Source organism: Gekko japonicus, unplaced genomic scaffold (assembly GCF_001447785.1).
Source record: "Gekko japonicus isolate JY-2015 unplaced genomic scaffold, Gekko_japonicus_V1.1 scaffold280, whole genome shotgun sequence".
In the NCBI taxonomy this organism is placed as follows: domain Eukaryota; kingdom Metazoa; phylum Chordata; class Lepidosauria; order Squamata; family Gekkonidae; genus Gekko; species Gekko japonicus.
This window is the reverse complement of record NW_015173130.1, coordinates 101175-128225: the sequence shown is the minus strand read 5'-3', so window position 1 is coordinate 128225 and position 27051 is coordinate 101175. Positions and strand designations below refer to the sequence as shown.

The 27051-nt window shown below is 43.0% G+C and overlaps 1 protein-coding gene across 1 annotated transcript in view; it reads left to right on the top strand.

The window, feature by feature from the left end:
• Window positions 1-27051, top strand: part of KIAA1549 (KIAA1549 ortholog) — a 98081-nt gene that overhangs the window by 16154 nt on the left and 54876 nt on the right. Inside the window, 4 exon segments of the mRNA XM_015422084.1 lie at window positions 2373-2503; window positions 4196-4379; window positions 12227-12286; window positions 15915-16060. Coding sequence (XP_015277570.1) covers window positions 2373-2503; window positions 4196-4379; window positions 12227-12286; window positions 15915-16060 — 521 coding nt within the window.

The window sequence follows — 27051 nt, the reverse complement described above, 5'->3', positions numbered from 1 at the left end:
TATTTGAATATATGCTATTTAAGCCCTTCAGCAATGTTGGTAAAACAGCCCATGGCAGAAAGACAGGTGGCTTAAGCAGTGACAGTCATGGCAAATGTTGGCTTTATTTTTTTTTTTGGGGGGGGTACAAAATAATGAGCTGTCTTTGATCATTTATGAAATACATCATCTATTGTAATGTTTCGTAACTTTAAAGCACCGTTTCTTGAATGATTCATTTTAACATGTTGCATTCCAGAAACTCTTGACCCCCACACTAAACAATTTAGTGGTTTTTGTGTTGCTTGTGTTTTGTGTTTTCCAGGGGAGCAAAAATAGAGTAAATAAAGACTTTTAATTGTTAAGCGAGCTGTACTGGAGTAAGGCAGTGTCAATAAAATTCATGTTTCGGTGTCAGAGTTCCTCCTGTCAGTTTTTAGGGGATTTGATGTCAATGAATCTTCCCACTGTTATGTATTGAAATGGTTACATGAATCACCTCATAGGACTCCCCTGTTAAGCTTCGAGCCAGACCAGGGCTCCTCTGAGCGAACTTCCTATTGGTCGCTTCGTAACAGCGACCAATCAAACGGGCACTTGTGGCTTCCTGGGGTTATATCCGACTCTGTGGGTACTCGAATGTATGTGGTGCAGTTAGCTGACGGTCGAATATGGCGGCGCCACATAGATCAGTTAAGGAGACGTTGGGCTAGGGACAGCGCTGACTCTCCGACGGCTGAATCCCCTGATGTCGAGTGGACACCCCCAGAGCAGGCGGTGAGTACCGAAAGGCCCGGTACTGTCCCCGAGTCAGGGCAGAACCCTGTGTGCGGGGCTGAAATCCCAGTCGAGTCTGTGCCTGATCCAGGCTGTAGTGAACCCCACTCTGACCCACAACCTTGTCTGCCCGTGGAGCCTGCACCGCTCCGCAGGTCCCAGCGTTCGCGGCAAATGCCGACTTATCTGAAGGACTATGAGTGTAAATACTGTTGGAATAACTGATGTACAAAGGTTGATTGCATGTTTGTAAATAATAAAACAATTGGGATGATGGCTTAACTTAGGGGGGAGGAATTGTAATGTATTGAAATGATTACATGAATCACCTCATAGGACTCCCCTGTTAAGCTTCGAGCCAGACCAGGGCTCCTCTGAGCGAACTTCCTATTGGTCGCTTCGTAACAGCGACCAATCAGAACGATACCATTCCCTAGGAGGGAAAGACTCCCATTGGTCTTTATTCTAGCAATCTCATTGGTTGTTATTTGTAAATAGGCGTGGCTACATTAGCCCGGTTATGTTTAAAAGGAGCATAAGCTCCCACTGTTTTCTGTTCTGGTTTCTTACTGAGTTAGTGCTTGTTCGTTACTTCTAAATAAAGCTGAATCACTTGCTGAATCACTCTACGAGTCCTTTGTTAGCGCGATCCAACACCCACTGTTTTTGGTGACTGTACTGCTCTGCAGCATATTCCTCCCATTCCCCATTTTTGCAGCCCCAGGCTCGCCAGCCTGTGTGGTGGAGGAGGGTTTCTTAGTGGGACAGAAGTTGTGGAGGAATGTTCTAACATGTGGCCTAATGAGGGCTGTGAAGGGTAAGCCGAGGCAAGGCTTTTACGGAGAAGTCTTGGCAATATCCTGGTTGTATTTTAAGTCAGCAGCAAACTGGGTCAAGGTGGCAGACAGAAATGCACCGTCCAGTGGAGCAATCTGCAGGACAAAGGATGTGTTACATTGTGGATCCTTGACTAGATCCCTCAAGATATAGTTTAGCCTTGAACAGCAGGCCCAAGGGAGAAGTCAGCTAGATTGGGCTTGTAGCATTGAGGACAGGGTAAAGGGTAAGTTAACTCTTTTTTTCTCCACCTTTGTGCCTGTTGTGCCAGTGGGTGCACGAAATTGTCACTCTTGTGCAGCTGTTATTTGTGGAAGAGAAAAAGGTAGACAGAGGGAGAGAATGCCTGTACATTCCACCTTGCTAATAGCAGCTCATGGAAGTGGAGTGATTTTGGTCTACCGGCTCAGGCGAAAGGTGAGGTCCTCCTAATTTAGTGCTACCCTGTGTCAGGGGATCCTGTCATAAATCACTTACTTGATGTGTACTGTAACCCTAAGAGCGAGGGAGCAGAGTGGGATTCAGAAATACCATTCTTCAGGCACAGTGTGATGCTTGTCCTGGTAATAATTTATCACTAGCTAGCGTTGTGATGGTCAATTATGCTAGTGTATGTGAATACCTAAGGGGGAAGAGTTCTGGAATTCTGGCCTCAGGTTGAGATGGTCCCTGGGAGAACCAGGATCTGTGGATAAAGGATATCTGTTCAAGCCTTGTCATTCCCTTATTGAGTGCTCCAAGTATCGTAGTAACACAAACATATAACTTTATATTTCCAGTGCTTCAGTTCGTGCCTCAAAATGTTGACATTCGAGTCTGTAACTTCAGCCACCGTATTGAAAGAGGACTGACTGTTGCATTTGGGGAAGTGAGGAAGCATCATCTGGACATATCTAACTTCTCTGTGCAGGTGAGATAAGATGGTTCTGATGGGAAAGCTTCCCTTCCTCTCTCCTTCCCCCAAACTACTGTATGTTGAGGACAGGCAGCATGATGAAGTTGGTGATTATTGCTGCAGTTATTCCCAATCAATGTGATCTTTTTTGTTTGTTTGTTTCCAGAGCCTTGTTAAATATTGACTGCATTCAAATAACCAAGTAAATTACAGGCCAAAAAATGAGCCTTAGAAGTCCTTGGGGTTGCCTTACTTCCTCATACGGTGCACTTAAGCATGTCTACTTTGGTGTAGTGGTTAAGAGCGGCGGACTTTACTCTGGAAAACAGGGTTTGATTCCCCTACTCCACATGCAGCCAGCTGGGTGTCCTTGGGTCAGTCACAGATCTCTCAGGGCTGTTCTCTCCAGAGCAGATCTGTCAGAGCTCTCTCAGCCCCACCTGCCTCGCAGGGTGTCTGTTGTGGGGAGAGGAAGGGAAGGTGATTGTAAGTCGCTCTGAGAAGTGAAGGATGGGGTAAAAATCAAACTCCTCTTCCTCCTCCTCCTCCTCCTCCTCCTCCTTTTATTCAGTGAGGCTTACTTCCAGGAAAGTCCTGTAAAAACTATATGATGATTCCTGACTAGTTAATTTTGCAACATGCTTATCTTTAGGCAAATACAAAGCGATCCAGAATACATAATTAATAAACATAGATGACACTGACTTGTATCCCTCCATCATTTTCTACCAATGAAATGAAGTTCTGTTAGCAGTGGAAGGGGAGATGTTTGCCAGTTTTCCTCACCCACTTGAGACCTTCATTTTACCACCCCTCCTGTTTGGAAGGGGGGCTCAGTGGACTAGAGCTGGAGGGGTGCAGAAAAGCCCTGTTTTCTATGCTTTGTACCACTTATGGTTTCCTGGATACAAACCACTGTATTCTTTTAACTGGCTAAAAATCAGCTAAAAGCTATCTAACACAGACTGTATTCTACAGGTAAAGTACAGTATATATCAAAAGCCTTCCTAAAAATAAAGTTGAATCTTAAATGGCATCTGAGGAAACCTGTTTTTCTTAAAAAAAAAAAAGAAGAAGAAGAAGAAGAAGAAAAAAAAGGGAAGGTCCACAAAACCAGAAAGAAATGTCCTGTCCCTGAGTCTCCCTACAAAATAATAATTAATACTTAAAGCAGTATATAAGTAATACTTTGCATTTGCTTTAGAGTATTCAGATAACTTTTACTTACATAAATCTGTGCTACTATTCTTGTATTACATATTGGAATTGTTGAGCTATATGGGCAATTTTTTTTGGTAAATAAATAAAATACACAAACTATAGAGATGAAGAACTGAGGCTGCAAGAAAATGGCTTACCTCAATCCACATTGAGACATCATGGTGGAGGTAACATGTGAACCAGGTCATCTTGAGCTGTAGCTCAACACCTTGGTCACTGTGCTTTATCAGTTCTATAGTGCATGCATAGTACTTCCCTCAGCTCAGATCACAGGTCTTTCTTCATTTGCTCCCTAGATAGATGCCAAGAGTATTGTTGATGCATTTCTTGGAAAAGGCCAATGCACACTAAAAACATAACTAAAGGCTTTAGTTATGGACTCAAATATAAAAATTGCCCTTTGTAATATTTGTGTTTTGAGAATGGTGGGTTGGAAAATGAAAAATGATCCTAATATTTTTCCTTTTTCTAACATAATCTTTTCAGATACTGAATATAACCCTGGGTAGGTCTAGAGCAATATATCGTCAAGGTCCTGTGCAAGTCGTATTTGCTGTTCAAGAGAAACGGGGATTCTTGAATGGGTCTGAAGTCAGTGAATGGCTAAGGAACCTGTCTGTGGTGGAGTTCAGTTTCTACTTGGGCTTTCCTGTGCAGCAAATTGCAGAACGTAAGTATTCTTATAGTTTAAAAAAAGTTCTTGTTTAAATTACTCCAGTGTATGTAAGAAGCACTCTTCGTGTCCAGATAAATCTGTCTCAGGATTCTGTGGCTGCATTCACACGTCCAGTTTGGTCATGGTTAAATAAACATGCAGAAACCCAAGCCATGCTGAGCTTGTGTGTGCACTGGCCTTCTTCTTCCACCCACCATGCACAGCATGGCAAAGAACATTGGCTTAAGAATTACTCCACTTACATCAGACATGCCAAAGGTGAGTCCAGTGGCACCTTTAAAACCAATAAAGTGTTGTTCAAGGTATATGTCGTCATGTGCAAGCAGACTTCGTCAGATACAGTGAAACAGAATTTCCTCAACCATGACATATGGAAAGGGGGAGGGGAGGTTAGTTGCCAGGAAGAGCCAATTAGAGTCAAGACAGAGACAAAAATGGACATTACTAGTCCATACGTATAGGTAGAGGGGGAGCAGTAAATTATCATACAGCATAATGAAGATGTTTAACAGATACAAGGATCAAACAGGAGTAATAAGCTTAGTTTATATAGTAACCGTTTGTTTGGGTTCAGTTCTGGGGCAAAAACAGTGAAGGAAATAAATATGTCAAAATTGGAGATTGATGTGTCCTTAATTGTAGAATGCTGGGAGTAATTAATTGAGTTAAACCAGCATTCCTTGCATTATACTGTACCGGAGAGGAGGGAAGAGCCAGATGTACTCCCGAGTGCAGCACAGACTGGATTTGTGCACTTGTTTATTTAACCACAGTTAAATAGATGCTGCAAGCCTCCCTGTTATGTCTAGCCAAGCTTTTCTGGGTGGTTTTGTCTCCATGTAGTTAGATGAACACCCTGACCTGGATAGTCCCAGGCTAGCCTGAGCTCATCAGATCTTGGAAGCTAAGCATGGTTGGCCCCGGTTAGTATTTCGATGGGAGACCACTAAGGAATACCAGGGTCTCGATGCAGAGGCAGGCAATGGCAAACCACCTCTGAACGTCTCTTGCTTTGAAAGCCCTACAGGGTCATCCTAAGTTGGTGGCAAAAAAAAAAAGTCGGATGAATGCTCTGTCTCAACAGTGGGACTTCATTTCTGGTCATCACAGCTGGCAGTGGTTGCTAACAGCACTGTCACTTAAGGCCTGTTCTCATGGCCGTATCTTTAACCCATGAAGCAATCATATAACTTAGTTGAATGAAATATCTACAAGAACAAATGGAGTGTATTTTGTGGCCATCAGTATATGCAAGTTATCTGTTCTTTCTTTGGCACTGTCTATGTGATGTTGTGGTCAGTTTAAAATTTTCAAACTTTGTCAGTCATGTTTTAAATTATTGTCAACGCGAAAGGAACTGTGTAATGGAGTAGCAGACACACCTTAAACATATAAATTTATATAAATATCAAATCATACTGAAAACATCTCCAATAGAATGTATCACACCTCCATCATATTTTGTTGGAGATGTTTTCAGTATGATTTGATATTTATATAAATTTATATGTTTAGGGTATGTCTGCTACTCCATTACACAGTTCCTTTTGTTTTGCAGTTTCTTAACTGTGTATTTTCTCTTTTGTTTTTGGCCTTATCTATGTTTTAAGTTATGGCATGAAGTGGTTCAAAGCTTTTAAAAACTAGGATCGTATTTGATGATTATATAAATTGAATGGGTCAGGGAGGAAAAGTCCTGTTGCATTTTTTCAAGGATAATCACTTTTAGATGCCAAAGTACTTTATCACTTTTGTGTTTTGCATGGCTGGAAGGGCAGATGTGAGTCTAGGTATTTAATGGGGGAGGTCTTCCATCTTCTAATAGTTTGGCTGCTCTTGACGGAAAGCGTAAAACTGGATAATATAGTGCATGATCATGCTAAGCAAGAGACACAGTACACATAGATACAGACCTATTTAGGAGGCTGTTTTCTCTGAGACGTAATTGGATATAGTCCTTTCACAGCATAACCAAAAAAGCCCCCAATGACAAGACCTGTGGCCATTAAAAACAAAACAGGTTTTAACTTTCTCTTTTCCTTCCATCTCAGTGCCACCCCTTAAAGATAATGGTTGGTGCTTCAGCTTTGGAAAAGAGAACAGTTACAACCATGCAATTTATTTGAAACTGCAGTTCAGATAAACATACACTGTAAAAGTCAGGAAGGAAAGAAAGATGTGGGAAAAACAATATTATCTAAATTTAATAAAGAGCTGTGAGATCCGAGGAATTAGACCACCAAACTGAGCCACTCACAAAGCGTAACTCATGAGGAACTTGATAAAGGCATCTGCCTGGGACTGCAAAAATAAAAGAAAAAAAGAATTAGTTGCTGTATATTTTTCTTCTCACCTTGACACAGAGAGTACTCCATCTTTCTGTGTTATGCCTCTGAGGATGCCAGTCTCAGCTACAGGCAAAACATCAGGTTCCACAATGCCAAGACCATGGCCACACAACCCGGAAAATCTACAGCAACTAATGAATTCCGGCTGTGAAAGCCTTCGACAACATAAAAAAAAGAATATTCTCAAGTCAGGGTACATGGGTTGGGGTATGCTGAGTTTGGACTGATGGATTACTTATAGGCTTGAGTATAACAGTGCAGTCCTGAACAGAGTCACATCCTTCCAAGTCCTTTGAATTCCACAGGCTTAGAAGGGTGTAACTCCGCTTAAGATCTAATTGTAAGGTAGTCTTCTGTCCTAATAAATGATAATTTAGTATCTAAAAGGACACTGAAGCTTTCTTAATATGCAAGTTTATTTAAATACACTTAAATAAAGTGGATGATGACCCAATTTAAACATTCTTTAATTGGTTGACTGCTCTAACATTTCAGTGTGGCCTATGCAAGAATCCAGAATGAGGAGATGGAATTTGACTGGGGAAGGGGAGTTTCTTCCCAGTCCCAAATATAGAATCATTAAGATGCCTAACAATAAAGTACGTGTCTAAATTAGGTTGTAAACCCATTGGGCAGGGAGAGTTTCTGATGTGTAAAGTTTATAAAATTGGTCCTGCAGAAGACAACATATTTTCCTTTCCTTCCTTTTATACCTTTAGAAGCTCATTGATTCACAGATCTTGAGCAGCAGGAGATACTTGCTTCTTCTTCTTCTTCTTTTTTATACAAGGACTAAAAGGACCAAGACAAATTTTGCACAGCATGCTTATAGCAATGTTCCGCATGGTCTTCCCAAATAAATTTTGATTGGGGTGGAGCTGCCAATGGCTCAGCATCCTGCCTCTGGTTCCTGCAATTCCTGTGCTTCAATGTTCTTTTTTTTTTAATATAAGCCTTTGCTGTAAGAATGCATGGGTTTGTTTAAAAGCCATATTTGCAAGCTAATTCTGATGAAATGTTGATGGCTTGTTGAGCGTTAAGCCTGAGCATTACATCGTCTTTAAGAAAACTCAGCTCTTCATTTAAAATTTTATGTCCTTTAGCAGATGGCTAATTCCAGTTTTCCCCAGGCTGAGGAAACATCAGCACAGGTTTCTTTCTGCTCATTTTCCCATGGTATTTGCATGCACAGGTAAATGAATGTATCATATGGGCAAGCGGATTTCCTGCCTTTAAACTACCAATATAATACACTCTACATAATAATTTTTTCTCTGAATAATTGATCCACAACTAAGGGGGAAATGATTCATAGCTTTTCACTTACTGTGTAGATGGAAACTGTGACTCTTGTTTCAAGGGACATGGCTGAGACCAAGAGCTATGTAATATTTAGAGAACTACAGGAAACTAATGCCATTCAATTTGGGAAAGGGAACCAGAATTTTCTGATTAAAGTATCTGATTACTGTTGAGGTGATAGTTCTTTGGGATAAATTTATTGCGTATTTTCATAGTGTTTCTGCACCCCTGAACCTTGGTTTTTGAGTTTTGCATGCAGGTCAGTGTTGACTGATGACTTTTTATATGCTACTTCTCCCCAGTGATTTTCCACATTATATCAAATTCCAGTCCAAATGTTTCGTCCATAAACAAAAAACACACCTTTCAAAAACTGTACTTTATTTAGAATGTTTTTATCCTGCCTTTTCACCTGATTAAGGTTCTCAAGGTGGTGAACAGTTATAAAACTCACACAGAGCAACAATTAAAAACATAGATAGGAGGGAGGTTGGTAAGTGAAGACCAAAAGTTCTTCACTTGCTACAAGAAGATAATGAAAGAGGGGAACAGATGATTCTACCTAGGAAGGTAATTCCGCAGTGCTGGTTCTATGCCCAAGAAGGTCCTTTCTCATGTTGCCACCCATCTACTTCCTCATGATGGGGGCACCCAAAATAGGTCCCACAAAGATTACCTTAATGGTCAGGTAGATTCGTATGGAAAAAGACTGTTCAAAATTTGTGAAACATACTACATTACATACCTAGGTTATGTCCCTCAATGGGTTGGGTGTGTTAGGCCCAAGTAATTACTCTGGTATGTGGGAGGGTCTCTGACTCAGTAACAGAGCTTCTGCTTTGCACATGAAAGATCCCAGGTTCAATCCACATTGATTTCAGTTAATAGGATCAGGTTTTGGGTGATGTGAAGGGCCTCAGCCTGAGACCCTGAAGAGCTGTTATCACCAGTCTGAGTAGACAATATTAACCTTAATGGACCAGTGGTCTGATTCAGTATAATTCAGCTAGCTTTGTGTGACATGTAATGAGAAACTGTGTACTTCGTCTGTGGGTTATTAATGCATGCACATTCTGAAAGAGCAAACTACCACAGAGTAGTCTGCTTCTTGAAAGAACATTTTGGAATATTATTATTTGTTTCTGTTTCCACTCCCAGTTATTTCATGGCACCTATGTACTCCATCCTTGGGAATCCCATATTGTTAAGTGGCACTAAATTTAATGTGTAGACAGCCAGGTCCCAAACCACTGTCTGCACAGTGGAAAGTCCCCCAAAATACGGAAGATGGCCATTAGCGTCCTTGTCCATGCAATGTGATAATATAGTGCTAATAACTAGGCACGAGCAGAATGGAATATACTGGTCTTTTGTGGGGCGATAACCAGTCCAGTCTGACTCCTAACATCTCAGCGTGGCAAGAAAGGTCTAACCATTAACCTGAAACCTAGGGTACTCCCAGTTTTCTAGAGGTCCTTAGCCTTTAAACACTAATTCTGTAGATGGAATCATGTGTTTAGCAGGGATACAGTAATTTCCCCCAATCCTTGTCTTTTTCATCTAGTGTTCCAAGCATTGTCCTGTGCCAAGGACAGTAGAGTTCTCACTGCAGACCATGACTGTCCAGAATGTCCCCTGTGGATCTATTCAGAGCGGGCAGTTCAGCAGCAGGCAGGTGGAGAGGTGCTGTGGCTCAGTGGTAGAGCATCTGTTTTGCATGCAGAAGAACCCAGGCTCACAGTGTTGTGAAAGATCCCTACTTGAGACTGTGGAGAGCCATTGAAGAAGAAGAGGAGGAGATTGGATTTATACCCCGCCCTTCACTTGGAGTCTCAGAGCGGCTTACAAACTCCTTTCCCTTCCCTTCCCCACGACAGACACCCTGTGTGGTGGGTGGGGCTGAGAGAACTCTGACACAAACTGCTCTTTCAGGAACAGCTGTGCCAGAGCTTGTGACTGACCCAAGGTCACATCAGCAGGTGCATGTGAAGGAGTGGGGAATCAAACCCGGCTCTCCCAGATTAGAGTCTGTACACTTAACCACTACACCAAACTGGCTCTTGTTTGCCAGTTTGCCAGTCTGTGTAGACAATACTGACCATGATGGACCAATAGTCTGATTCAGTATAAGGCAGCTTCATGTGTTCACCTGACATTTGTACTGAATTTAGGCTACAGTTGGAACCCTTTCCTTTAATGGTCTCTGCTGGGGCAAATAGGATGACTGGCATGACTTGTTACAACCTACAACTTTTATTTATAAATGGTCTGTGTATTTTATAGTCCTCTTATGGGTTCCAGCAGAGGATTCCTATAATGTACACAGAAGACTGTTTTAAAGCAGTCAAGAGACACATTCAAGTATGTTGATGTTCACTTTTGGGAATGACATAAGAACAGTGAGATTTAATATCTTAAGAGACAAGAGAAATAAGAGTAAATTATTTCACAGTAGAAATTTATGATTCAGAGTTGAAATGAAGGTATGAACATGAGAACGTAAAATGAGCCCTGCTGGATCAGGCCAGTGGTCTATCTAATCCAGGATCCTGTTTCACACAGTGGCCAACCAGTTCCTCTGAATTTTTCATTTCCTTAAGGACTACCTATCCACATACGAACCTAACCCAGCACTACAGCCACTGTCGGAGGCCCTGCTCTGGTACCCTCAACATCTGGGGTTAGATGGATGGCAACCCAAGAACAGGCCCTTTCATTTATGGCACTGAAATTATGAAATTTCCTCCCTAGCGTGATTTGATTGTTACCCTATATAGGGTCACCTCCAGATTTTTAGGGCCCTGGAGAGAGAGCAGATATGACCCTTGGGAGGTGGTAGGTTCCTCGGGATATGGTGGGCTCTCCTTCTTTGCAGGTTTTCAAACAGAGGCTAGATGGCCATCTGACAGCAATGCAGATTGTGTGAATTTAGGCATTTCATGAGAGGGAGGGCAGGAACGGTTGCCTCAGTGCTTAGTTCTTGTGACCCTTTCTTACACGCCCAGGGAAAGGCTGACTGCCACTTTGGGGTCAGGAAGCAATATTTTTCCAGGCCAGTTTGGATTCTGGAGGTTTTTGTCACCTTCTGAGCGTGGAACAGCAGTCACTGCAGGTGTGGAGGGGGGAGGGATTTATGAATTTCCTGCCTTGTGCAGGGGGTTGGACTAGATGACCCTGGAGGTCCCTTCCAACTCTATGATTCTGTGATCCCCCTGCTGTCCTCTGTTCATGCCTCTCTTTGCACCCACCACCCCACATGCCTGTGCATCATTCCTCCACTTCCTCATGAGCCCTCTCACCACCCACATTCACAGATGCCTGAATCACCCATATGCCCTTTCCTTTGCGGGTCAGTGTGTAAGGCTGGGAGCATGGATGGTGGGGTGCCTGCAATCAAGCAGGTGGAGCTAGGGCATGCAAATTAACAGCTGTGGACCAGGCAGAAGTCCTGGGCCCTGGCAGCTGCCCCACCACCTCAGGATATGCCCCTCAATCACTGTCATGCACAGGGGTGGGTGGGAACTTTTCTATTTCCTTTGGCATTCCCCCGGTGATCCTTATTGACCCATCTTCCGGTCTGTGTTTATGTGTCTGTGTTTTACTGAATTGTTTTTATTATTTTATGTATATTCATTTTATAATTTCATTTAATGATTTGGCTGCTCACCACCTTGAAGACTCTGAACTGGGTGGAGAAGGCACTAAATATGTTTGAAATAAATAAATTTCAAGTTACGGCCAAAACCAGGAACCTTTCCTTTTTCTTCTCCTGTAGCCTTAGCGTACTAGATTTCAGAAGATGGTGCATTTACAGTGCAATACTAAGGAGATAGACTCTTACACAAGTCTGCTCAATTGGGCTATCAGAAGAGTGTTCATAGGATTGTAGCATTAGTTATTTGAAAAGAAGACAATGAGCTTTCTAATTTTGCAGGGTAGCTCTCCTCCTCCTTCCAATCTGTCTCAAAATATGCAAGCATATAATACCTCTGTAGGAATTAATTAAATTAATTCAGTGGTCAGAATGTAGAACTGGCAGCAGTGATTATAGTACCCCAGAGCTTGCACAATTTATTTCATTATCTCAGTAGGAACTGCAAAATAGCCTCTTGATTCCTAGCTGTTAGAGTTCTGGAGCTTACCATTAATATCATGTTTTCTGTCTCCTCCCCCATCCATTTTTTTCTCCAGCTGTTTATTACCCTCAGCTGAACACATCTCACTTGATGAAATCTTCCTGGGTGCGAACAGGTATGTACTGCTATAAGACTGAATTGTTTTTGTGATATTCTGTTAGCCGAACAGCATGAAGACTCAGTCATGAAAGGCATTTTAATTTTTTTTAAAGTAGTGACCATGGTTCTGAAACTACATCTGAAGTATATTAAAATTGTGTGTAGTTTGATTCATTCACTGGGGCAGGGAGGTGTGTGTGGAAAATGCCAGTAAGGGTAAAAGAAGGGAAGTTTGAATAAACGAATTACGTTACTGTCTTTTGCTGTTGGTAATGTAAGGCACGTTCCTCTTTTGGTCAGTCTCATTTCTTCAATTTGCTTTAACAGTTTAATGTCATTATGTATTTTGGAATTCAGTTTTATCATTAAGAAAGAAAATTTAAATGAAAGAAGAGAAATTAAAAACATAATAAAACTTATTTTCTTAGGACCAATTTTTAGTGTAGTGTATTACCCTACAATTACTTCCATTTTATATTTACACTTCACTGGAGTATTTCATTTATGCCCCACTTTTCTCCCATGGGAACCCAAAGTGGCTTACAACATTCCCCCTGTCCCCATTTTATACTTACAATAACCTTGTAAGATAGGTGAGGCTGAGAATGTGTGACTGGCTCAAGGTCACCCAGCAAGCTTCCATAGCAGAGTGGGGATTCAAACCTGGGTCTCCTAGATTCTAGTCCAACATCTATTGAATGACTACATCATGCTAGCTATGAAATGAGGTGATCGAAGGTGATAACTGCAAATTGCATCTAGAGCTGTGTAAATTCTTTGACCAGAAATCTGGACCTAAACTTGCCATTTGTCTTATGAATTATTATGATTTCTGCCTTTATGGCTATGATTCTGGGCTAGGCATCCAGAAATTCAGGATATGTAGTAGCCATTTTTCTAAAGTGAATCTATGGGATTGGATGCAGACAGATTTTTTTTTTTACTCAGTCTCACCTGTTTCTCCCTTATTACTACATTCACAGTACCTTTTGTCTATGTAGGTCCCATGATCCCCAGTGTAGGAATTTTTGGTGGTCCAAGGAGGCCTTCTCCTCTCTTTTTCACCAGCAGAAAAGCTGGTTCAATTCCAGAACTGCTGCTAAACATTTCTTTATTTAAATTCATTTCTTTGAGACATTTCCATCCCAACTTGTCTTTTTGAACTCATGTCAAGTTGCCCTTTCCTGATCTGTCCTATACTGTCCTATACTGTATCTTGGAGGAAAGGGGAAACCAAGTATACCTTGGTGGAAAGAAAGGATAAAATATAATATTCTCTGCTTAATTAGCTGCCACTGATGGAGATGGGAAAGTGCATCACAATACATGGGATAAGTTAAACCAGATGTTATGGAGGGAAAAATTTCAGGGAAGCTAAACAATAGAACCTCACTCACTCTGGAAGCTCCCCTTCTTCTGTTTTTTAATAAGAGTGCCGTCATATGAAATATGTGGGACTGCACAATTATAGGAATGCTTTGGAAACACATTTTTGCTATGGAAGAACTTGCAGTGGTCACCACCTGATGACGTTATTGAAATGTGTTGTGCAACTTAATAAGCACCTGTTTTGAGGTTCATTTCCGTCATTTGTTTTTTGTTTTTGTTTTCCTGTGCTGGAAATCACTGGGGCTCACTCCCAAATAGGTCTGTAAGAATTGTGTCTGAATTGCCTGTCTTTGCTCTAGCCCACAAATGTCTCTCTAACACTGAATCTGTTTGTTTCAAATATTTTCACTCCACTTTCCCGCCATGCTTGATTTTCAGGGTGCCTTACAAAAATCCATAACATTAAGACCAATAACAGTACAACTAAATTGTGATTAACAAAATAGACAATAGTGTAGAAACAGTGGCAGCAAAGATGCAGGCATCTAAGGAACCAGGAATCTGTTTTAAAGCAATTTAAATATTAAAGATAGCTTCAGAGGGTAGCCATGTTGGTCTGCAGGTGTGAGGACCCACAGTCAAGCAACTGAGTACACGCTTCTTCCAAGGTTATACTTTTATTGCCAGTACAATGGTAGCATGAGCATAGTCACTGTTAGGAATAGCGAACCCCTAGACTCAGGGAGAGATATAGTAGATTCAAAAGCACCCCCCCACTCCCACCAGCGGGAACAAATACCTGGGCCGTTAATTCTAAAAGCTGGGAACCGAAAGCAGTCTCACGGATGAGTTATGTGGAGACACTACATCTGCAGCCTACAAGGTCAGAGATAAGGAGAGGAGAAGCGCAGGGGAAAGGAATGCGGCTCAGGCTGGTACACAAGACAGAGAGGGGGTCCAGGAGGGGTCCCTTAACCTTATGGCAGCATAGCTGACAGCAGGTAGAAGAAGAGAAGAGATTAGATTTATACCCCACCCTTCACTCAGAGTCTCAGAGTGGCTTACAAACTCCTTTCCCTTCCCCTCCCCACAACAGACACCCTGTGAGGTAAGTGGGGCTGAGAGAGCTCTTTCAGGAACTGCCCTTGAGAGACAGCGCTGAAAGAACTATGTCTTGCCCAAGGTCATCCAGCAGCTGCAAGTGGAGGAGTGGGGAATCAAACCCGGTTCTCCCAGATTAGAGTCCATGCACTTAACCACTACACCAAAATGGTAGAAGACCCTGGGTGTTATCCAGTAGCTCCTTAAAGACCAACAAGGTTTTCAGGGTATAAGCTTTCAAGTGTCAAAGCTCCCATTTGAGATACTGGCTACAGCAGTTTAAAAATGGCTGTAGAAACAGTAGCAACAATACGTACATCAGTGCACACACAGAGACACAGTGTACAAACTGGACTTAAGGCAGAATAAAGGTTTGGATCACATGGATCTGTTCTGATGGTTCCTTCAGAGCATGGAGGCTTCCCCTGATACGAGACCTTCTTGGCATTGTGGAAATCTTGTGGCACCAGGAGAAGCTGTGTCATTAATTGAACACATTCACTCAGTCCAGCCCTCAATGACACTGAATTGTCTTCCAGTTTGTACTCAGGTTGTGCTCATTGTACTGCTCCAGTTTCTATCCCTTGACACAAATGACCTCCCTCTTATTGTTGTACAAAAAACATTTCTACACATTTATTTAATTATCCAGTCCTTTCTCCAAGGGCTCAGGAAGGTGTACATGGCTCTCCCCTCCTCTGTGTTAACGTTCACAACAATCCTGTGAGGTAGGCGAGGCTGAGCGGGGAATAACCACCGCAAAGTCAGTGAGCTTCATGCTGAGTGGGAAATATTCATCTGGCCCCCTAACTCCTAGGTCACTCTGATTTTGTCTGTTCCATTTAATTACTTGGCATATAAGCACTCCTGTTAATATCGGTGGTGGCAACAAATAGCAGATTCATTTCAAATAAGCTTTGGAATAACACAGACACTAAGCATTAGGCCTTTATTCTAAAGGAGGATGAAAAAGAAAAGCCTTACAGCTAAGGAAAAAGAAGGCTTCCTAACGAGGTTCTGGACTTACAAGTATATAATATAAAAGTGTTATTTCATATGTTGATGTATATCAGTTAGCAAAGATAAACCTCGATCATTCCCCAAGTCTACTACTTTGGATGGTGTCCCCTAAGCCAGAAATCACTGGATTGTTTACGTTTGAAGCTGTGTATTCAAATACCAGTTTTACTGCTTGCATTTTTCTTTCAATATAGTTGTTTTGGGTGTCGCCAAGAAGAAGATTCAAGAGGATGTATTTCAAGCTGACATGGAGAGGAGACTAGCCCAGTTATTAAATGAGGCTTTGAGCAGAGGGCGGATATGGAGAAGGGCAACTTTTGCTGGGAACAATGTCGTGCAGGTAATATTAGAAGAGAATTAATGTGGAATGTGTACAAAGCAATCCCCCCCCATTGTTTGATTTATATTTTACTGTTGATTTTTAAAAAACTATTCAATCTTTTTCCCTGATGGAGACCCAAAGCGGCTTACACCATTCTCCTCTCCTCCATTTTACTCTCACAACAACCCTGAGAGGTTGCTTAGGCTGAGAGTGTGTAACTGGCCGAAGGTCACCCTTTGAGCTTGCATAGCAGGGTGGGGATTCGAACCTGGATTTTCCAGATCCTAGTCTGACACTTTAACCACTACACCAAGCTGCGGCTAAGCAGTGGTCAGGTTGTAACATCAGAATCCATCTGCGGTGACTTTCCCACACAGTTCCTACATTTTTATGCCTGTTTCCTGGTGAATGACTGTCCCTGTCTTTGGTCTGGAGTGATGTCTAGTTAAGGTGTTGTGAAGGTGGGTTGCTAAGCAGGAATATTCTTCAGGGTACAGCTCTCTCTTCACTGTCTCAAGGTGTAACCTTTGAGTGGGTAATGTTGCACATCCACCTTGAGTCTTTTTGAGAAGGGCAGGCAGAGTAAATGCTATAAAATAAATAAATCCATGTAAATGGATGAATGCTAATACATCAGGCATTGCTTGGTCTGACATTTTATACACTGCAGCTGGTGAGGTATGTGTTTATGATGTAGGACAATGATGATTCTTCATATGGGCTAAATCCAAACATCATTTACTACAACAGAAAGGGGGGGGTCTTAACTATTCCCCCCACTTGGCTCCCCACAGTGTTCCTGAGGATTCTGTCCCCCAGGAGCAGTTCAGCAAGGTTGCATTGGGTGGGGGAATTGGTGAAATTTGCTTCCCCCCCCCCACTTTTGGGAAGTAACTTGCACTTTGGGAAACAACTTTTATGTTATTCAACACTTTACCAAAATAACCTTCAGTGGGAAAAAAACAGGCAGGTGGAATGCAGCCATCAGCAGTGTTTATCAGAGTGGGAAGGCAGGGGTGTCACAGTAGGGACCTTGAACTGAGAATTGGGAGATTTGTTTTCCTGTGAAACATTGGGGAGTATGAGAATATGAGATAATTGGACTGAGTAGGGGGTTTACTTACTGTTGTTCTTTCATTGTTGCTTCAGTTAGATTAATTTTTTTTGCCTCTTTTCCTTCTGCTTTCTCTCCCATGCCCCTGTCAGTCCCAACTCCTCCTCATTCTCCAAACATAGTAAGAAAACAAGGTTTTCTAACACATGGGAGGCTGCGGTTAGATATAGTAGAACATCGCTTCCTGAGAATGTTTGCACATAGGCTGAGGAAGATTATTACAAAGGATATGCAGCTTAATGGATTATCTGAGAGATTCCACATTTATTTCTCAAAGTTTAAACCTGTTGTTGATGTGCTTTTCTTGCTACCTAAGTGTATTTTGTTTTGGGCATATGTAGAAGTAGGCTTGCCAAGTCCCCCCGGGGGAACGGGGAAAACCCCGCCCGAGAGGCCCGTTACCCACTGCCGGCGGATCGGGCCCCGGGGGAACCCCACCCCCAAAGCACGTGACGTGCCTGGCGTCAGCACGTCACCCGGAAGTGACGCAGTCGTGTTGGGGGCGGGGCCGCGGTCATCCGTGGGAAAACTCTATGGTTTTCCCTTGGATGCTTGTGGCCCCACCCCTGGCGTGCCCGACATAGTTGCGTCACTTCCGGGTGACGTAATTGCGGTGTGCGCATGCTTTGCGCATGCGCATTGACTCCCAGAGTAGCGCTGGACTCCCCCCGCTATACCTACGGTAAGGACTTGGCAACCCTATGTAGAAGACTCTTCTTTTCTAACTACTGATGACCTGATGGTGGCATAGAGATGTTATGTGCAAGACTAGAAAAATATTTTAAGGTCCTAAGCCAATGCACATTCAGCCATTTCAAGCAAACCTCTGTTTGTTACAGGCATGCTTCCAGGTTTCCATGCTTAGGCTTGCTGTTTCTCCTCCCCTCACACATGGGATCGAAGTGCTTGGAAACCCTGAATCAGATTACTCTACTGTTCAAATGCAGGCTGTGGGGCAAACTGAAATTTCTTTCTGCTGCACAAACTGGAATTCTAATTGTGAATTAAACTGGTTTAGAATTCCAGTTATTGGGAAGGGAAAACCCAGTTTGCCCGGCTGCCTGCATGAGTATGCCATGGTAAATTGGAATTTGGATGAAGGCTTCTGAAACTAGGTTGTGCTGTGTGGTGCAATAGGAGAGAGAGTGTGTGCATGCAAGAAAACAGGCAGGTTTTGTGGCAATCAAGCTAAGGCTCATCTGGCCAATAGTAGCTCTGGCAACCAATGCTCCCTCTAAGCATTGGAGTCGTGTGAGCAAAAATTCTACTTTGTGAGCTACTGGCATTAAAGTTGTGAGCAAGCGACTTGGCTACTGCATAAATTAGTTTGCTTTGTGGCCATCCTTCCTGCGCTAAGGCAAAAATCTGTGAGGTGAGGTGAGCTGGAGGCTAAAGAACTGAGCTAGCTCACACCAACTCAGCTTAGAAGGAACACTAATGGTGACCCCCTTCAAGGGGCTTTCAAGGCAAATGAAAAGTAAAGGTGGTTTGCCATTGCCTTCCTCTGCAGATTTCTCCTTGGTGGTCTCCCATCTAAGTACTGACCTTGTTTAGTTTCCAAGGTCTGACAAGACCGTGCTGCCTTCCCCTCCCAGAAGATCCTAGAAGAGGCAATATTGACATGTGAGAAGTGGTTTATCAAGTTGTCTCCTAGTTGCAATTTCTCATAGCTCTGACAACCAATGCTCCCTCTAAGCATTGGAGTCTTGTGAGCAAAAATTCTACTTTGTGAGCTACTGGCATTAAAGTTGTGAGCAAGCGATTTGGTTACTGCATAAATTAGTTTGCTCTGGAGCCATCCTTCCTGAACTAAGACAAAAATGTGTGAACCAGAGGCTAAAAAACTGTGAGCTAGCTCACACTAACTCAGCTTAGAGGGAACACTGCTGCCAACTCAAGTGGGTGGGTTTTTCCAGGCTTGGAAATGCTAAGGTAGGCAAAGTGCCTGTATACTGGGGCTGTTGTCTTCAGATCAATCTTTTAACGGGCATTACCTCTTTTAAGTTTTTGTTCTAGTGATGATCTTCCTATCATGCACACCATCCCAACTGCAAACTACACTTTAAACATGAAGAAATTTCAAAATATCTTTTGTTTGGGGTAAGGGGGACGGGGCTGCTTCCACACGGAGCAGATTCTCCAAGAAGCTCTCACTGTTGCTGCAAATGCAGAGCATTCACGATTGTGATGGAGCATCCACATGTAAGTTTCCCTCTCACTTGTCTTCCTCAGCCCTCTGTGATTGCCATTTTCCCCTGCCACTGGGGGATAGGCTTGCTAAGTCCCCCCAGGGGGTGGGGAAACCCCCGCCCCAGAGACTTGTTCCCCGCCGGCGGCGGATCGGGCCCCAGGGGGAGCCCCACCCCGAAGTGCGCGCCACCCGGAAATGGCGCGACCAAACTGGGCATGCTGGGGGCAGGGCCACGGTCATCCGAGGGGAAACTCTATGGTTTTCCCTTAGATGGTCGTGGCCCCACCCCCAGTGTACCCGGCGACGTCACGTCACTTCTGGGTGACATGCGTGCGGTGCGCGCGCGCGCATTCCAGACGCCAGCCAGGAGTCCCCCGCTATGGCGCAACACCCGACTTGGCAACCCTACTGGAGGATTTTTTCAGGCTTTTTAAAAAAACGGTAATAGCTATAGTGCTATAACATTGGGGAATTTCAGACAGGTGATATCTCCCGGTAGGGAACCGGTTCTCAAACGGGTTCTGGTCTATCATTTCAGACAGAACCCGTTTGAGAATCGGTTCCCTACCGGAATGTAACTGCCATTTCACACACAAAAGCTTCAGTCCCGTTTAGGAACCGGGACTGAAGCGTTTCACCTGTCAACTGCTTCTGAGTAGTCTCCAGTTCCCCCTCCCGGTTCGGATACGCTTTTTCCCCGCCTTTTTTCGCCCGCGCGGGCGATCTCCGGCGGTTTGGGTTTTTTTTGAACGTTCGCTTTATAGTGTTATAGCGTTACAGCACTATATCAATCCCATTGGAATGCATGGAGTGTTTTGTTATACTGCTATAGCGCTATAGCGCTATAAATCGACCGTTTTTTTAAAACAAAAATCGATCACCCGCACGGGAAGAAAACGGCGGGAAAACAAAGCGGTGCATGTCTGAAATGCCAAACCGCTTCTGAATCGGCTGGTTTCCGGTAGGGGCAAGCCATGTGTGAAATGGCAGCCCTGTACCGGTTCACCTCAAAACGGAAGAATACCGGCTTGAAACCGGGAGAAACTGGGTAATGTGAAATTCCACATTATAAATGGCTATTGAAGCAATATACTAGGTTCCCAGCTTTCATTGGGGGGGGGAAGGTCTCGTGTCCTTTGGGTTGCAGAGAAGAAATTTTTAGCCAGCATCTTTCCCTTATAACTTCCCAACCAGGCCTGACTACTTCTTTTAAATGAAAGCTGGGAACTAATACATTGGTGCAGTAGGTCATTATAATTATAGCAATATAGCTGTTACTGACCTAAGAGGAAAAACCCTGGAAAAATCCCTCCAGCGGAGGGGGGAAATAGCTGCCACAGGGGCTGAGGTAAAGAAAATGGGGCGGGCATGGGCAGGACCTGAAAAAATGTGCACCTTCCCGCCCATATGATGTGCAAAGGCACATTGGCAGCAGTCTTTCCAAAAAGATTATATCAAGCAAGGCTTCGGAAAGGTCATAGCAAAACAGGGGAAATATAAAACAAATACAGCACAAAGTCATGTGGATGCTGCCCCTCCCCCCCAAAAATAGCTCTTGAAAGGAAGTGATGACAGAGCAAAATCTCAGTGTGAAAACAGCTATGGATAAGCATTAGAAAGTAAAGAGTGTTCCTCGGTATGTATGCTTAACCTCCAGTGTGACTCAGCAGGCGAGACTCTAGATTATTGCCTTTGTATTTACACTTGCTGTGTGTGATTTTTAAAACGTTAATAATGAGCAATTTTTATTCCAGGTTTATGAGATCTATATCTTTTAATCTCTTTTAGCTTCCAGTTATGATTTATTTGTTCTTATATTGGTTTTCCGTTCTGAGATATGGTAATATGTTACCTTAACTGTGGATGATGGAATGGCAGCTGATAAATAGGTAGCTGCAGTTTTAATCAGATTTTTTTTAAATGAGATAGACATTTATTTGCCTCTGAGCCATGTGTTATGGATGCATGACTTATTTTAATTGCATTATAAAGTTTTAAATGTTTGTTGTTTGTTTTTAGTAGTAGGGATTTCTGTTGGTGCCCTGAGGGCTTATTTCGACCATATAAATAAATAATACATTCATAAATAAATTGGCTGTTGATTTATAATATGTAAAAGCAATAGAGAGTCCTGTGGCACCTTGAGGACTAACAAATATAGCACTAATTGCTGTGAGCCGGAGTTCAGTACATATAAAATGTTGCCCTAATTTGGCAGAAATATCTGTATGTGGATATAAACAAAAAGTGGCAGGGGAATATTATTACAAAGGCAGGCAAAAAGACACAGCAGTGCGCAGCATGGTTGAAAATAAAATCCAGTTAAAAGAGTAAATGATATACCTGGCATGGCTGTGGAACATTCCCAGTGAGCAATGAACTTGCGAAGTAAGGTGAATGGTGTCCATAAAACTCTTGTGATGGACAATTATTTTCTGTAATAAGCTGCTCCTAATCCTATGTGGAATAGTGCACTGTACCTTTTGCTAGCCCTGTAAAGGAGTCATGGACTACTTCTTATACAACAGATTGGCAGTCTTCATATTGAAGATTTTGCACAATTAAAGTTTTGCTTGAAGAAGTCACTGTAGGTCTCTCTGAATCACTGAAAAAGGTTTTCAGTCATGGTGTTCATTAGACTTCTTTGTAATGAAAGCAACAAGAATGACAGAGCAGTCACAAGCAACATATGATAGGATTCTGTTTATTGATAGGCGTCTATTGTCTATTGATAGAATTCTACCATCACACTATTGATAACCTTTTTTTCACCCTTATATTTGAATGTTTGCACTTCGTTTGGTATGCAGAAGGAGAATTTGGCATGGGGAGAAAAACCAGGGTATGATTTGCTTCTTGCATTATTCTTGAATTAAGAACATAAGAGAAGCCGTGCTGGATCAGGCCAATGGCCCATCCAGTCCAACACTCTGTGTCACACACTAGCTAAAACAGTTGTTGCCTCTTCTTTTTGTAGGAGCATGTATGTATGGTTTGTGTAGTTGATTTTCATGACAATGCCCAGAAGCACTGCTCTAGACTTAGATTCATCAGTGATCCATTGTAAATTTGACATTTTGAGATACGGTGTTACTAGCTCCCTAAATAACACACTGGCTGAAAATAAATCCATAAGCTGTAGCTACAGATATCATGCATTTTTCGTGTAATTTTTACTTAATAGTAAAACAGTTATATAAGGAGCTGCGGTGGCTCAAGTGGTTAAGACGCTGAACTGCAGGCTGTGGAAGGTCAGTAGTTCAGCAGTTCAAGACCCGGGTGCCGCGTGACGGAGTGAGCTCCCATCTCTAGTTCCAGCTCCTGCCAACCTAGCAGTTCGAAAGCAAGAAATTGCAAGTAGATAAATAGGTACCACTTCAGTGGGAAGGTAACAGTGTTCCGTGCGCCTTGGTGTTTAGTCATGCCGGCCACATGACCACGGAAATGTCTTCGGACAGCGCTGGCTCTTCGGCTTTGAAACGGAGATGAGCACCGCAACCCTAGAGGCGGATTCGACTGGCTTTCGAGCAAGGGAACCTTTACCTTTACCTTTAAAACAGTATATAGTATATCAGTATTTGTTGACATGTTAGTGTTGAACTCAGGCTCATCAAATAATATCCTATTTTTCTGAAAATGAAGACGATAATGGCCCAAACCTGTGTGACACTATGAGGGTCTCAAAGACAGAACTACTGATAACCCTGATACAGGTATTTCCATGTGAGGAGACAGACACATGCCCAACCTACCACGATATGTGTATTCGCCACAGATTGCAAAATGGGTGCATGAACCATACTAGTGGTGCCATATATCCATCTCTGCACACACACAGGGAGGCGTCGGTTGAGTTCATACCATTGGTTCTTCTGTATGATCCCAGATTGTGAGCCCACAAGCAGTTCATTGTACTTCTGTTTGAAACAAGCCTTATTTGGCTGATTATCCTGAAAGCCTATATATCAAGTAACATAGAAAGTAGGTATGCCGTTGTAAAAGAAGATAGTTGAAATCTGATTATCCCCATCAATCCATGTCCTCAGAAAATATTCTTGTACATGGGCTGACAGAATAGAACTGCATAATCAAAGGAAAAGTTCTGGAATTAGTGTTTTCAGTATTCTTAAGACAAACATACGGTACTTAGGAAGGGGGAAAGACCATGACTCAGTCGTAGAGGTTTTCGTTTTGTATGCCGAAGGTCCTAGCCTCAGTTCCCAGCTTCTGTAGTTAAAAGGACCAGATTGTAGGTGATATGAAAGAGCTCCACCTGAAAGAACCGCTGCCAGTTAGAGAAAACAGTGCTGACCTTGGTAGAGCAATGGTCTACTTCAGTATAAGGCAGATTCATATGCAGTATGAACCCTCTCATGTACAGGAGTAGCCGGCTATATGGAAATTGGAACTGAAGGCCACAGATCTGTTAATACTTATATAATGCAATGTAAACTTATTTAGGTATCTTTGGTAGAGTTGCATACTGGTAGTAGAAAGGGGTTCTAATGCTATAGAATCTAAAATCCAAGTTCTAAGCCCACTTGTGGGGAGGGCGGAATATAAATTCAAAAAATAAAAATAAATAAATAAGTCAATAAATAGCCAAATTAAAGCCCATTTATCAAGTTTTGATTAAATATAAAAATATATAAATCCATCTTTTTTTAAAGTTGAAAGGAAGACAATTTATGTAACTATGGGTAAACCAGACATTAAAAAAAAAAATGTTCAAGCTGTGGTTTTAAAAGTTTTATCCAGGTTGGGGGGGGGGAATTTTGGGAAAAATTGAAAAGTATGCAGTACTTACCTATCAGACCTTAACTTTATATCTATATATCTAATACCCAAGTCACCCCGTCTGTGCGGATCGCTAAATCCGCCACCCTCCAGCCGTTTCCTCCATGAAAACCACCATTGCCAGCCTCCGGGTGAGGACTGGAGATCACCCAGAATTACAACTGTTGTCCAGGCGACAGAGATCAGTTCCCCGGAATAAAATGGCTGTTTTGGAGGGTTGAGTCTATTGCATCATACCCTGCTGAGGCTGCTTGCCACCCCAAGCCTCACTGTCCCAAGGCTTCACCCCCAAATCTCCAGGAATTTCTCAACCTGGAGCTGGCAGCCCTAAGGTGAATTGATCTCTGTAGCTGGGAGCTGATTCCCAGACCACTGCCACTGCTGCTGTGGGGGGAGAGGAAGCAGGTGGGTGGCTAGGAGCACTGCCACCACTGCTGCTGCTGCTCTGCGGAGTGGGGGAGGAAGCAGGCAGGAGGCTGGGAGAGTGATGGGGGCAGAAAGAAAGAAAGAATGATGGGGTGGGGGAAGAAAGAGAGAGAAAGAGTGATGAAGTAGGGAAGCAAAAAAACAAAGAGAAAGATGACAGGTCAGAAAGAGAGAGGAAGTCACATGCATGGAGGAGAAATAGAAAGAAAAGGGGGGCAGAGGGGAGAAATAGTGTGAGAGAGGTAGGGGGTGAGGAGAGGAAGCAAAGGTGTGATGAATGAGATAACCATTCCGCAAGTTTCTTGTGGGTCCCCCCTTGTATATATCTAATAGCCAAGTTGTCCCCTCCGTGCAGATATCTAAATCTGCACATCGGGGGCACTTGGGAGGCAGAGAGATTTTCCTGCACACTTGGAGCAGTCCCCAGGTGTGTAGAAAAATCTGAAAAGTTTAAGAAACTATATGGGGGATAGTTAAATCCCCCCAAAAGTAAAAGAGCGTTCCCTGCGCATGCGCAGAGAACACACTTACCTCTGGGATCTGTGGCAGAGCCCGCAGGGGTCTCCAACATTGGTGCTGGTGGGTGGAGAAGCCTTGGCAGGCTGGCGGCTAGGAGCCGGAGCCATTGCCGCTATGGGAAGGAGAAGCCTGGTAGACCCCGCAGCTAGGAGCTGCAGACATTGTTGCTGCTGTTGTCAGTGGCGGCGGCAGCGATGGGGGGGGAGAAGCCTGGTAGGCCTGGCGGCTTGGAGCCGTGGCCATTGCTGCTATGGGAGGGAGAAGCCTAGTAGGCCCCGCAGCTAGGAGCTGTGGCCATTGTTGCTGCTGTTGTTGTTGGCGGCAGCAGCAATGGGGGGAGAGAGAAGCCTGGTGGCTTGGAGCTCGCTGCTGTTGCAGTTGTGGGCAGCGGTGGCAGCAGCGGAGAGAAGCCTTGGCAGTCCAGGAGCTGTGGGGGAATACTCCCTCACAAGTATCACGGGTCCCCCTTCTTGTTTCTCTAATTTAGCAACATTAAATCCACAATCTATCATTTAATTGTATTATTTTGCACAGTAATATAATGTAAAAGTATAAATATTTGATAGTGACCACTTCCCCCTCTTCGTCCAATTTAAGTTTCCTTCTTTATTTCAAGCCACTTCCCTTCAGCCTTTACATGAAGGTTCCCAGGTATTAGGTCATAAGGTGAGATGGTGTCCCCAGATGCAAGCAAAACTCAGAAAAGTAATTGAGGCTAAATGTTCCCAAATTTCCAAAATTACCTACCAGGAATTTAACATACAGAGTGACCTTCTTACATGTTATAATAGATTTGTCCAGGATTTAAAAACTATTCTATGTGAACCTAAAGGCCATTCCACAACATCTTACAAGAAATCTAAACCCTGGTTTGATGTGGATTGCCAAAAAGCAAGAAAAGAGCTTTCTGCCATTTACTATCAGTTTAAAAAATCAAGTGGTGACCAAAGATTTCTAATCCAACAAGAACTCTGGTCACAAAAAAGGGATTACAAACACCTAATCCAACAAAAGAAAAAAAAATTACACCAAAGCTCTTTGGGCAGAATTAATTCTGGCTGCCAAAAAGAAAAACTTCTCCCTCTTTTGGCGATTGGTCCCTGATTTTAAAAAAAAATTCTCCCAGACTGATCCCCCAATACAGCCCTGCAAATGGGTTACTTTTTTTGACCAATTGTATAAAGATTCTCCCTTAACCCCAGTGACAACTGCTGATTTTGAGGACTTGCCTTCCTGGCCACCAGTTTCTCAAGAGGAAATTAAATTCTATATTGTTCAATTAAAATCTGCTAAGGCTCCAGGGTCTGACGCACTGCCACCTGAATTTTTTAATGAAAATATAGATTGGTGGGCACCCTTCCTTGCAGCCCTTCTCACTTTTATAGACTCTTCAGGCCTTATCCCCTCAGAGTGGAATATGGCAATAGTGGTCCCCATATTCAAAAAGTGTGCAAGATTATCGGCCTATTAGCCTTTTAAATATATGTAGCAAGTTATATGCTAAACACCTTCTGGTAAAGCTTGAGGATTGGCTGATCCAAGAAAATGTGATTGTGACAGAGCAAGCTGGTTTTAGAGAGTTTAGATCCACTGTCTTACAATTCAACACCTTATAGAAAAATACGCTGCTAAAGGTCCTAATTTGCTTTTTGCTGCTTTCATTGACTTGAAAGCAGCTTTTGATTCAATATCGAGGCCGAAATTGTGGGCCGGCTTAGAAGTTTCCTCAATTGATAGAAGGCTCCTCTTTTTGTTGCGGGCTCTTCATGATAACACCCATTTGCAGGTTAGGAAAGGAAATCTATCGGACCCTATTAACACCTATAGGGGAGTTAGACAGGGTTGCGTACTAGCCCCTTCCCTGTTTAATCTATATATTAACGATACAGAAAGTTACTTGGACTCCCCCAGTTTACATCCACCAAAACATCAACAACAGCATGTGTCTATCTTACTGTATGC